At 37.0% G+C, this 13,956-nt stretch overlaps 1 protein-coding gene across 1 annotated transcript; it reads right to left on the minus strand.

Moving 5' to 3' along the window:
* Positions 1 to 32: 32 nt before the first annotated feature.
* On the minus strand, positions 33 to 11,512 carry LOC105438878 (protein NLRC5-like). Its single transcript, XM_030996942.1, has 4 exons — positions 11,357 to 11,512; positions 9,831 to 10,120; positions 6,319 to 8,000; positions 33 to 234 (listed from the first exon to the last, which is right to left on the minus strand). Exons 1-4 carry the CDS (start codon positions 11,446 to 11,448, stop codon positions 37 to 39), a joined length of 2,262 nt encoding a protein of 753 aa, XP_030852802.1. The 5' UTR covers positions 11,449 to 11,512; the 3' UTR covers positions 33 to 36.
* Positions 11,513 to 13,956: the final 2,444 nt, after the last annotated feature.

Consider the following 13,956-nt stretch of genomic DNA (forward strand, 5'->3'; position numbering starts at 1 on the left):
GAAGATATCGTAATGGAATTAAATTTAATTAAACACTCACACATACATGTACATCACAATTGTGGATGAACTGCTCACCTTTGATTCTTTTCCTTTCCTTGCAAGTGTTCCAAAAAAACAATGATGGAATGCCTTTTCAAGATAAACAATCTTCAAGGATGGCAAAGAGCATATCATCTCTGCCACATCAAGTGACATAGTAGGTCCACAATCTCTCTCAATATGGAGTTTAACCTGGATAGAAAGACAAAGCGGCGATTACTGATGGGATAAAGAATATAGAGAGGAGGCGCATTTATACTGTTAAATACCTCATTTTAAAAAACCACAATGTTTCGCGCACCCGTTTACACATGTGCTGAAACATTACTGACTGAAATGCTCTGTGATATTTTGGCTTGTTTCAGTTGGCAATGCGCATGCGCGGCACTCCGATGCATAAACCTCCTTCGATCAGCTGCTTTATGCTGTGGCTGCTGTAGTCCAGTGAATTTTTATTTCTTTCGTTCTATCATCTTTTCCCTACCATTGTTATTCCTTGTTTTTCCATCTTTCACCTTCTCTTCTATCTTTCCATTATCTATTCTTTATCATTTTCCAGGTGGGCTGTATATAATATAGACCAACTTATATTTTTGTTAGAATTGCCTTTATTATCAGGTGGGCTGTATATCATACAGACCACCTTATAATTTCGTTAGAATTGCCTTTATTTATTTATTTATTTATTTTACTTATTTCTAACCACTGTTTTGTGGACAAGATAACTTGAAAATGGCTCGATCAAATGCCTTGAAATTTGGCACACATATGTATAGGCATATGTACAAAACACAATAACGTTTTCAACATTGACCTTCACTGATGACGTCATCTAGGCGCCATTTTGTAAATTTTTCGGAAAATCAACTCATGATCATATCTTCATAACCAAAATTTATTTCTCATTCATATTTATCATGTTTAAGGTCAATATCTGTCCATTCAATTTCAGGTCAAAAACTGCATTGCGCGTGCAAAATTTGAAAATGCTACAAACGTCTCAAAATAATTTTGCATACGTTTTAGGCCATTCTAAGCATTTTATAAATTATTCGCGCGTACAACTATTACACAATATAGAATCGCCATTTTTTTTATCTTCATAATATTCCACATATTTTTACAAACAAATTGATACCACGTTTGTCTCTTTATGACTATTAATAACGGAATGATCGACCGTTAAACATAAATTTCCGTGCGCGCGAGCTCTTGTAATACATAGCATAAATGGGCAAAAACATGCCTACCGGTATGCAAAATTCATTGTAGCTCTTTAGGATGCAAGGTGACCCCAATTTTTTGTTCATATTTTGATAGAGTATGAATCAGAGATATGATTTCATGTGTCATTTGACTCTCAATTAACTAATGACGTCTTCATAATGGCCTCCGAACTCATAATTTCAATTTGCATATTATGACGCCAGCATATTTTTGGAAAATTAATTTTATCTCTATAAAAAATGATTGATTTTCTTTCAAATTTTGATATGTTCTAGCTGAGACAATTCCCTACAAATGCAGTTACTACGATCCTAGAAGGCATGTAAATTTTTCACATTTTGCGTGTTTTCTCTATGGGACACAACTTTTTCTCAAAACTTGATTCTACATTTCCGTCTTTCGCGAGCAATATGTACGTCGTTTTAGCTTCGTTTACGCTGAACTTCGAGTATGTTGTAGCTGAGACAATAAACTATCTCAAATGTGCCCTTTATTTTGTCTCAAATTTTAGTAGGACCAGCCCACCTATACTTGTTCCAAACAAGTATTACAAATCTAGTTTATTTTTCTTATTTCGACCCACTTTTTTGTGACCAAGATAACTAAAAAATGGCTCAATCAAATGCAATGAAATTTAGCACACATATGTATAGGCATATGGACAAAGCGCAGCAAGGTTTTCAACCTTGACCTCGACTGATAATGTCATCTAGGCGCCATTTTGAGAAATTTTCTGAAAATTAACTCATGATCATATTTCCATAACGGAAAATCATTTCTCACTCAAATTTATCGTGATCAAGGTCATTAACATGGCGGGCAATTTTAGGTCAATAAAAGGGTGCGTACGCGTACGTCGGCACATCAATGCACGCGCAAAATTAAGCAATTTAACAAAAAATTCATGCACATGCGCCACGTTTTGGCACGTAGACCATTACACAACATAAAATCGCCATCTTTTTTCTTTCATGATATTTCCCATATTTTTTCAAACAATTTGATACCATATTTTTCTCTTTATGACCATTAATAACAAGATGAACGGCCATTTCTGCGAGCTCTTGTAATACATAGCATATGTGGGCAAAAACATGCCAATACAAAATCCATTAAAGCTCTTTGGGATGCACCGGGACCCCATTTTTTCTTCCATATTTGGATAGAATATGAGTCGGAAATATGATTTTATGTCTCATTTGGCCATTAAGTGTATCGTGACTTCATTTTATTGGCCTTCGAACTCAAAATAGGAATTTGCATATTATGACGTCATCATAGTACAAAATATCGATAAAAGGCCACATGTCAGAAACTTCTTAATTTGCGTGTTATGCCTATGGAAGGTGAATTTTGCTCACATCATGAATCTACATGACATTGTTTTTTTAAGCAGTATCTCGCTTATTTTTGCTATATTTTGTCTCAAAGTTTAGTTGGAACAGTCCAACTATACTTGTTCCAAACAAGTATTACATGTCTAGTTCTTTTTGTCTTTCCATATGTTATTCTTTGTTTCTTCCTTCTGTTACCTTCTTTTATGTAATTCTTTGTTTTTTCTATCACCTTCTCTTATGTTATTCTTTGTTTTTATCATTGTATAACTTTCTCTTTCCTTATGTTATTCTTTGTTTCTTCCTTCTATCACTTTCTCTTTCTGTCTTTTCTTATGTTATTCTTTGTTTCTTCCTTTTATCAAATTTCTCTTTCTGTCTTTCCTTATGTTATTCCTAATGTTATTCTTTGTTTCTTCCTTTTATCACCTTCTCTTATGTTATTCTTTGTTTGTTATCATTATATCACTTTCTCTCTCTGTCTTTCCTTATGTTATTCTTTGTTTCTTCCTTCTATCACCTTCTCTTTGTATTAAGCGCTATATAAAAATTAAATATTATTATTATTATTCTTTGTATTTATCGCGATGTTACAACTGCAAGCGTTTATACTTGACAAACATGCCAAAACACGCCAAAATATCACACTTCGATTTGGAATGTTTCGGGCTTGGCATTTTTGCCAGTAAAGCGTAGTTGCCTTGGTAACATCAATGAAACATCGCGGTCAGGCTCCGGTTTGGCTTTTTTTTGGCGTGTTTGGATGACAGCTACATGTAAATGAGAGGTTTCCCTAGATGTATTGCTAGAACTAAAGAGAATAAGAGGGAAAAGAGGAGATTATGACATTACAGGCTGAAGAACTATTGCTACAACATTTCATACCAAACAGTAGAAATAACCATCAGAGTTTACAAATTACTCAACAGAGAATCCTTGAAAAAATATAAAAAGGAGTATAGGTCTAGGAACAGGCTGCAAAAGAGATTACTTCCATTTGTTTTTCTTGCATTTTCACACCATCTGGTGACTCATACCTTAAAGGGGGTGTAGCATGGCAAATACTGGTTAACACTATCTATGACTTCTTTTGGACAACCGCACATATGTTCATGTGAACATAAATGATTAAACATGGTCACTGAATATGGTCACTAAATTACACGGGTGGATAAGGAGCAAAAAGTTAGGCTTGCAAGAAGAAAAGAAGTAAAATGTTGATACCCCCTGAACAAATTTAATCATATACTCAGTCTCACCAAGGGAGAGTAAAATGAACTGATCTACAATATAAAATCCTAACAGAAAAAAGATGTTTGCGACCGACTCAAAAATCTTGAAATCTACAGTCTGCTAAAGCATTCAAAACTGAGAAATATCAGCCCAAAAAGGAAGTAAAACAAAAGTAAAAAAGTATTTTAAAAAACAAGATTTCCGACCAACCGACCCATGTTTTGGCACCTAAAGGGCAATACAATTAACATATTTTGTTTAGGCCTAATCATAGTCCTCCAATCAATTTCAAGTTATAGAGCTACTTTGCCTATCACATATGTTAAGATGTGCAATTGCCCTAGTTGCAACTGGTATCAAATTCAAACTGTGCTGCAATGATTCATATAAACAGCACCAATTTTAGACAAGGCCAAGGATATCAGATAGATTCCTTTGTACATTGTTAAACATTTATAAACCATAAATTTGGATTTCAATTAGCGGCAAGAGATAGTTTTGTGAAGGGAATAAAATGTGCAAACTATTGGTGAAGTCTCCTTTCCCCAATTCTATCTCATACAAGGTACATGTAGATGCACTGTGCATATTGTACATGCACGTGCCAGTACATAGGTTGTATTGACGTCCTCGCCAATGCCTTGTACATTTGCGCATTCTGAATTCATTTTCTTATTCTTCTTGTTCCCGAATCACATTTGTTTTGCATGCAGTGCTTGTTATTCCTAATTAGATCCCTTTCAAATTTTGTATCCATATTCTTTACCATCCCAATGTGTGCACTGAACTCTCCACTTTCAGAAATCTCTACTGCTTGAACGTCCTCGCGCCATGTTCAGAGCTGCCAACCTCCAGAACAGAAAATCAGTACCGTAATCAAAAGGCTCAGAATCAGTATTTTGGGGAATAAATCAGTAATTTCCTAAGCGGAGCTATAAATCTAAAAAAAATAATGGCATGCCAACACTGCCCAGACGAATGCGCCCCAGCCCCCCCCCCCTCCCCCCATTCAGTGTTATTTAGGGTACGCATATATGTGTGTTACCACCCCCCCCCCCCCTTTCAGCATAAGTACGGTGTGTAAAGTCAATATGGGTAGATATTTTTCTTTGTTACGAGCCGGAAATTTTGGGAACACGCATGCGGTCCCTCGGGGGACAGGGCATGCACAAGTGATTGTTTGAAATTTTGGTGATTATACTCACACAGAGTTGTTAAATATTGATTATCAGGTCATGACAACACATCAGTTTTCCATGAAAGATTGGCTTCTACTAAAGGTATTACAAAGTTTTGGTATGGGGTCATGAATTTGGTTCAAATTAACATATTGGAAGCATATGCGTTCCTACAATATTCATTGATCGTTGTCCTGGTTGAAATCGAGTCTAAAGTTATGAAATTATAAACAATAAACTCTTTTATGTTGTATAGCTCCCTCCCAAGGTCAAGATATCAATTTAGCTATGAAACAATGTTTCTTGACTAAAATCGACCAATTAGCTATTCCCGTTTGGAAATTATATATCACGACTACATATTCTGAGATTTTCATGGTCGCAGCTACCATTGTACGACCGTAGGCGTTATTTGAAATTTATCAAAATTTACCGAAAGCAGGTCACTATTCAAATTATGAAGGGTTTCTGCCCAACTGTAAACAAGATTGTTATGCAATTGACAGACTGATTTTTATTTATCTTGAAATTTTGCAAGTATATTCTGGGTGACCAAACTTAGGGCATCTCATAGCTGAATTTTGAAAATCTTTCAAGCAGAATGTTTTAGATTCCATTTTGTATCCTGCGTTACAATGTATCACACTATATGCGTCACGCAGGAGCAGATCAGCCGGAGGCCCACTTTGTGAGAAAGTATTTAGTGGCGAATTAGCCGGCGAATAAGCTGGGGGTGGGGGAGGGGAGTATTGAGCACTAATTGTTTGGTTTTACTCAACACCACCCCCCCCCCTCCCTCCCTTTGAGCAAAAAAAAGAAGTAAAATAGTGGTTACCATCTTTTTTTTTTTTTTACAGGGGTGGGGGTCCCTGTCTCCTTTTTTTTTCTCAAAAAAAGGTGTTCTTACTTTTGAGCTTTTAGGGGCCAGGGTTAGGGGCCCATGCCCCTCCCCCCTAAATCCACCACTGGCATCATGTATTAGTATGCTGGCATGCAAGGCCATATAGACCAAAGTATATATATGGAAAACCATTAGTGCGTAATGACGTGTGTCTTGTTGCGTGTCACGTATATAGGATCATCTAATTGCTTTATTTATCTGCTCAAATAACTAGAAATAAGGGCATCAATGCATGCATATCGTTTTACGGTAGCAGTTCTAGTTTCCAAAATATTACTGTTCAGGTCTCTTTGATGCACCTTTCCATAGCTATCCTGTTAGAAAATTGCAAACAAAAGAAAAGTAAGAACTTGTACAAAAATTGAGGAACTAATTTTGTTTATCAAACTATGATCAAACTTACCACATGTAGTCCAATGTCTGCATAACCTGCTACAGTGTGTGCTGTCACATTATAGTCCACAGTCAGCACGATCTTCTTTGATGAAACCCTGTCCTTCACCAAGGCTGCTACATCTGCGTCCTGACTCTCAAAGGCTACATCAACAATGAAAGATAAATCACCACCCCATTTTAAGAAATCCATGCTTAGTCCCTGGAGCATAGAGTTCATTACATGGATTGCAATACTTTTGTTGTGTGACACAGTGAAGTACAGGAGATACCTAAACTCCTTGTTCCTTGGCAGCACTACTTCCCCAATCAGCCTGTTAAATTCATTACGATCTGATTCATACAGGGAAGCAAGATGGACTCCAGCCATGTACTCCTGAAACAGTTTGTGAGGGAAGAAGACTGGCAATTGCACATGAGAATTCATCTCATGTGTATCCATGTCAGCATAAATTCTGTTCTCCTGAGACAAAATCCCGACAAGGCAGGCAGTGTCCTTGGATTCTATTTCTTCGCACGTTTGGAAATCATCTTCACCGAAAGACAAGGTATTTTCTAGCAGACCATTGAAGGCTTGTTTGGCAATCGGTCCAAGGAGCTCATCAATTTTTTTCAAATAGTCAGTAAGTGAGCGGCTGCCTACTTTCTTCACCTCTTTCTGAGCATAATGTTCTTTTAGAAAGGCAATCATTTCTTTGAATATCTGAGAAAAAGTTTTCAGTGATTTCATTTTCTTTATTTTTTGCTCGTCACGTTTTTTCCACATAAGACACAACATGGCTACATATATAGGATAGGGGGCCATGTTTTCAGATATGACATCATTATCACTGAAGAATTGGATAAGCTGATTTGCTTTATCATCATTCTTTGGAAAGTATTTGTGAATGTAAACTGACAAATTCTCTTTGTTGAAACCCTCAACATGAATGAATGTGTAGAGCTTCATTAGATCACCATCCGATCTAATCTTCACTGCTCTCCATGGGCGAGTAGTCACCAAGACTGGGCAAGAGACAATTCGATCTGAACAAAGAATATCTACAAGTCCAATATCACCAGTCTCAGATGAGCTTCCGCATGCCTCTGAGGAGGTGACACTTGGTTGTGATTCGCAAGATTTTGTCTTCATGATTAGACCACTGGCTTCATCTAGCCCATCGAATGCGATGAATACCTTGTCAGGATTTGACTGGATATACTCAGTCATCTGAGAAACCGTTGCTGGATTGTTTTTGGCCAGATAAGACTTTGCAATCTCGCCAATAGTGTGTTTCTTAAATTCACGGAGAGGAACAATCAAGACCCACACAAATTGTTTGAAATACTCTCCTTCAATCCAGTCCCAGGCAATCTTAGCACAAAATGTTGTTTTTCCAGCCCCCGCCTCTCCCTGAACCATGATCCGCTTGGGGAACTCTCCATTGACTTTGAGATTAAGGATATCATTGTAATCTAGCATTTGCTTCTCTGTCCCATGCTCTTTTTGTAAGAAGAGATTAGTATACATGTCTTTAAACTGCACAATGGAAGCTGGATTGAGAGGATCAGCTCTGATCTTACAGACAGTTGACCTGTACTTGGACTTAATTTCATCTGCACACCGCTCAACCAGTTCAGGAGAAAGTGGTTTGGTCTGAGATTCAGCTGAAGGAGGTTTGGTCTGTGATTCTGTCAGTCTTGATGGCCCTCCTAAAAATACAAAGATAATCCATATTCACATGATTACACTTTAAGGATTGTAAAGGCCTGAGACAGTCCTACATGTTTGTCTGAATTCATATGACTTCATTCAATTTTAAGGGCATTTAAAATCTGAGTAATTTTTGTATACAGGTGTTTGTACTTGTAGATGAATATCAATGAAATAATTTTCCTTGGACATTTCAGCAATGCAGAGTTTCCCTTACATTTACACATCTTATTTTGAAGAAAAAACAAGACAAATATGACTGCATCTCTAGTATGTCTCTGCCTAAATTCAATTAAGATCAGGGCATGGATCAATCTTTAAATATCACAATGAGAATTAAAAGACTATATACAGTATGTATGCATATAAATACATGTTGAGTGATCTTTACAACCTTTGATCTGACAATCCAACATCTGATGAATTGTCTCCTAATGGTGAAGCTACATGTATGTTATATATTACATTATGTGTTATTAATTTTGTTTGTAAACTTTTGTAATTCGGCTTAAAGAGAAGGTTGAGTTCTGGGAAGAGGTGAAAAATAATTTTGGAGCATTACTCATTCTTATTTTACAAGTGTGGAAGAACATCAGTTAAGACATGTTCCCTGAAAAGCATGGCTCTTCAAAAGCCTTCATATTCTAAATATGCATGTAACATCGTAAAAATCGGGGGGCCGGCTTTTTACGCCACGTGTTCGTGTAGTCCCATATACATCTTTCTGTGCAAGTGTTTGTAACTTTACCAAGACTTGGCCACATTTCTTATGATTTTGATGATTCCAGAACCTTGCAATACACACAAATTCTAATATGCTAGATGATCAACCTTTTCTGGTCGGTTCCACACCGTTTCTTTCACAATGCAATCGCATGACCAGAACTCAACTTCATCTTTAACGCCGCGATGAAAGTCTTATTTGAAATAAACCATGTTGAATTGAAATGAATTTAATTGAATACCATATGTATTTTTAAAATACAAATTTCAGCTAAAATACATGTAGCTCAAAGTAGTTATTGTTATGGTGATAAATGTTTCATTTTGACCTTCTTACCTTGAGATATAATCAGTTTGTCTCTAAATGGGGATTCATACCAACATCAAATTCGAAATTCATGGCTCAAATGGGGCTAAAACCCTAAAACTAATTTGATTTGACCCTCATGGCCCTTGGCCTTTGACCAACTTATCCCAAAATCAAATCACTTCATGTCACTTTGGTGATGCATGCTAACACCAAGTTTGAAGTTCATAGCTCAAGTGGTTCTTGACATATCATGAGGCTAAAACCTGTAATTTCAACGATTTACCTCTATAACCCACTTACACCCAAATCTAATCAAGATTATCTTTCTTTGGTGATACATACTACATTTTGTATCAACAAGTTTTAAGTTCATACCTCAATTAAGTGGTTCTTGAGATATCGCAATAGCAAAATAGCAGGACATACGACCCTAAAACATATTTTCTCCTGCACCACCTTCCTTAGGGGGATGCATAATTACAGTTATAATGAAATGACGCAAAAAGAATATAATTTGTTTGTAGAACATGTGCACATAAAAAAAGCTGAAATGTAAATTTTGCTGTCACTTAAAGTACTTGTACTATATTGGTGTCAAGAAAATATTTAGGATTAACAAAGTTAAATTAGTAAATTATAAAAACATACATGGGGCCAGATAAAATTTGACACTTCTGTAAATTGTGGAAAATGTATAGAACACAGAGCACTCGCTTTCTATATGGTAAAAATTGACTTCACTTTTATGCATGGTTTTCAATATCTTCTGTTGTAGGAAGATTTAGTATCTGTTTACCTGTGATGTTTGGAATAAGAGATTCATTGAGTAATCTGTCTGATAGGCCTCCCAGGTCAATCTCTCGAAGTGCATCTGCCAAAAGCTGCCGTTCATTTGAGTGTGGAGGTCGCTGCATGACTTTCCATTTCATGAATAGGCACAAAAGTGCATTGGTATGGTTTTTCGACTTCTGAAGCAGGATGTTCTCTACCTCAGGATAGGAGAAACCTAGAGATATCCCTACAGCCTCGTAGTCTGATGGAAGAATATCCTTGGCCAGCCTCAGGAATTCCTTGTCACTGACAGTACTGTAAAATGAATGTGTAAATATTATGCATGCGAGGTTCCATGGCTGAAATGCCTGAATTCAAACTAGATTGATGCATACTGCTCCACAGTATTTGTCTATTATGCTTATCATTTTGACAACTCCAAAACCTCACTTAAATGTATTACAAAGTTTTGGTATGGGGTCATGAATTTGTTTCAAATTAACATATTGGAAGCATATGCGTTCCTACAATATTCATTGATCGTTGTCGCGGTTGAAATCGAGTCTAAAGTTATGAAATTATAAATAATAAACTCTTTATGTTGTATAGCTCCCTCTCAAGGTCAAATATTAATTAAGCTATGAAACAATGTTTCTTGACTAAAATCGACCGATTAGCTATTCCCGTTTGGAAATTATTTATCACAACTACATATTCTGAGATTTTCATGGTCGCAGCTACCATTGCACGGCCATAGGCGATATTTAAAATTCATCAAAATTTACCGGGAGCACCGGTAAATTTTTATATTCAATTTTTCTCGAAAACAGAAGTATTTTAGGGGCTAATTTTTTTAGTGCTTATAATACATCCACACGGGCATCCAAATATATCAAAATTGTAAAGATTCACTATCCACCCAATTTTCAAAATTTCCCAAAACTTTGTATTACCTTTAAAGACACTCAGTAGTTAGCTCTCATAGGGAATTCAACACCGTTTGGGTGTTTACCCAATAACAGGTGTTGTCAATCACCAGGGTTAGCCTTAATTGAGTTTTATGACCATTCGACCTTATGTAATGCTTTGCTTTTCCCTCACCTGATCCGAAGCGGGATCCGAAGCTAGACTCTCAGAGAGATAAGGAGGTAATTCTCGACTGGCCAACGGGTTCGCTGTGCGCAGATTTGTACTCCCATTAATGGTTTTCCCGCCAAGTCTGGTGTCAGCGAATTATGGCCTTCTGCACATGGAAACTGATGCGTGACTCCCTTTAAGTGCTACATGATCAACCTTTCAAATCGCTTTCACATTGTTGTTTTTTGCGATGCAATCGTGTAACTAGATCCCTGTTTCCTAAAGCTTGTTATCAATCACAAATGCTAAATTTCTATGAAAAATTGCTCTCAACCAATCAAATGCCACAATTTCAGTGGCTTATAACTGCTAGTTATTGTAACTTGTTATTGATAACAAGGTTTATGAAACGGGGCCCAGCTAGACTCAACTTCATTGTTAACTCCTGAAGGTGCTACTGGTGCATATGCATACCTTACTGCAGTGTTAGGACCTGGATTGGTTTCAACGTCACCAGATCTCATCAAGAGGATCAAAAGCAGATAGAGAAGGCAGAATCCATCCATGATGTAAGATGTCCTTCTCACTCGACAGAAAAGTAGTCCTCTGGAAAATGGTGATATGACACGAGTGACAATACCTGAAAACAATATTCAGGAATATCTGTATTATGAAAGGAATAAAGGAATAAAGATCCTTGGAGAGTTTCAATTTCACTAAATATGTAACAGTTTAAATGTAATGTATCCCTTTTGCAGCCAACATCAAATTCTGTAGAACTTTGAAGGAATTATGAATATGTCACATATGTCCTAGTATTCAAATTATGCAAGGAAACCCGTTTACTTTCTAGACTTCACTGTCAGACACTATTGAGTGACTGACTTACTTCTTTTTTTTCTTTGGTAATACTATATAACATGAGCTGTAAAGGGTACATGTACATGAGAATTTGTCTACATCAATAACCCACTTCTTGTAATGGCCAAAATTAAAATTATTGAATCTTTGCGTAGTACAAAACGTATGTAATTCGATTCGACAACTAACAGTCATTATTTTCCCACAAAAAGACATTTCAAGCCCTTTTGTTTTGAGGGAAGTTCTAAATTAGTATTAAATTTCAAACGCCGTTGGAATTTAACCTTTTCATTTTTGGGGCCTTCAAATGGGACATACATGTAGTCTAGTACCTTTAAGGTTTTGGGGGCTTTCAACGCCATGAAGTTCTTTGACCCTGCCTCCTGAACCCCGCCCTTGGGGGGGGGAGGGCTGGAACTAGCCAAGAAGCTGTGCTTCGCAGGGTTCATATATTAAAGAAATGCTGTATTTGGGCAGAAAAGGATTATTTTGTGATTCTTTGTATGTAGTCTGCAATCTTTCACAGCGCGAAATGAGCGTAAACATAGACTGCACTGTATGCAGAGAGCCCAGGAGGTCACGCATAAGATAAACGTAGCAGTCTGGATGAAGGAAAGTGATCCCAATTTTTGGGGTATCCTCTCTGGCAAGGTTGAATTTGAAAGTGATATAGCCTCTACTAGGAAGTTTACTACAAAAAAAATCCTATTGTAATACCTTTGTGACTGCATTCCTCATATCAATAGCTGTATTTTGTTTTAATTAATATATTTCTAACGACCTGATGATAAAGATTAAGGTCATTGAGCAGAGTTAATTATTTTCCAAGAAGTGCAGCAAAAGACCCACAGGAGGCGAGTATCTTTGACAAGCCATAACTTAATAAAGCAATATCCATTTCCAATCATCTGTCATGCACCACTGGATTTCTCTTATAAAGAGCTTTACACTGATGTATAGTTTAACCATATTTGAAGACTTGTTGTTTATACAGTGCATATAAAATAAATTGTACCCAACTTTGGTATCTGCTAATTAGAAATTCATAACCAATATGACTTTGACATTTATTTCATGATGAGGAGTAATTGTTACTATATACAAATATTTGGGCACAAACATTGAAAAGGAACAGGTCTGGAATGCAGGGCATACAAAAGCCCTAATTGCAATAAAAGAGAGTCAGCGAATGCACTTTCTGTGAAAGCTGCGTTCATACCATGTTGATAGGACCATACCGTCAATTGTTTATTGGTCCGTATAGTTGAAAGTATAATGACATATAATTCTGTAGTGTGATATAGTGGCAGAAAGAAAGAGCAAGGAAAACTCAAAACCATTGTCAAACAAGCAGCTAATATAATAGATAGACCAATGGATTTTGACGAGGTTTGTAGAAACAGAGCAGTGTGTACCCCTCCGAAGGGGAGGGGGGGGGGGTGATTGTCTAAGGGTGTGATGCTCAGGAGGTTAACTGTCCTCAGGGGGTAATTGTCCACCGGTAATTCCCCAGGGGCAAATTGTCCTCGGGGGGGGGGGGGGGGGGTTTCCAGGGGGGTAATCTTACGGGGGTGATTGTCAGGGGATAATTCACAAATTGTCCTAGAAGTAAAACCTGTTAAAATATGTGTTAAAGTAAATGGTCTAGTCATAGGTGGTATCCACTCCAGCAAAGCATAGAGAGTCCATGCTGAAATGATGACTGTAAGTGTATTACGGTAACCGAATAAAAGAACAACTACAACGTATACTCAGACGTTCTGTATCCGGATGTTGTATCCAGACATGCAGTTGATTTAAAAAGGTCGGTAATATAAAGTTTACAATTACGCGCAAAATTTCATCTAGATCTAGATATTTTAAGAATTACGTTATAAAATAGATCTAGATCTATATTAAATAGAAATAATGATGAGGGTTGGTATTTTTTTAGGCGCTTGTTCAGAACCTATCCAAAAGTTGGCCCGTAACTCGGGCGTGGAGATACCCTACTAAAACATACCCAAAATGAAGTAAATATTCATTAAATGTCCAAATAAAGATCATGAGTTAAAGTCATTGGCCCGAATTCACAAAGCAAGGTTTGAGCTCAGACCAAGGTTTACGTACGTCATATGACGCGTTTTAGACCTTGGTTTAGACCTTGGTCTGAAATGCATTTCACAAAGCCGGTTTGTCCTCAGACCAAGGTTTATGTACGTCATATGACGCGT

The sequence above is a fragment of the Strongylocentrotus purpuratus genome, unplaced genomic scaffold (genome assembly GCF_000002235.5).
Source record: "Strongylocentrotus purpuratus isolate Spur 01 unplaced genomic scaffold, Spur_5.0 spur5_scaffold_3, whole genome shotgun sequence".
Taxonomy (NCBI): domain Eukaryota; kingdom Metazoa; phylum Echinodermata; class Echinoidea; order Camarodonta; family Strongylocentrotidae; genus Strongylocentrotus; species Strongylocentrotus purpuratus.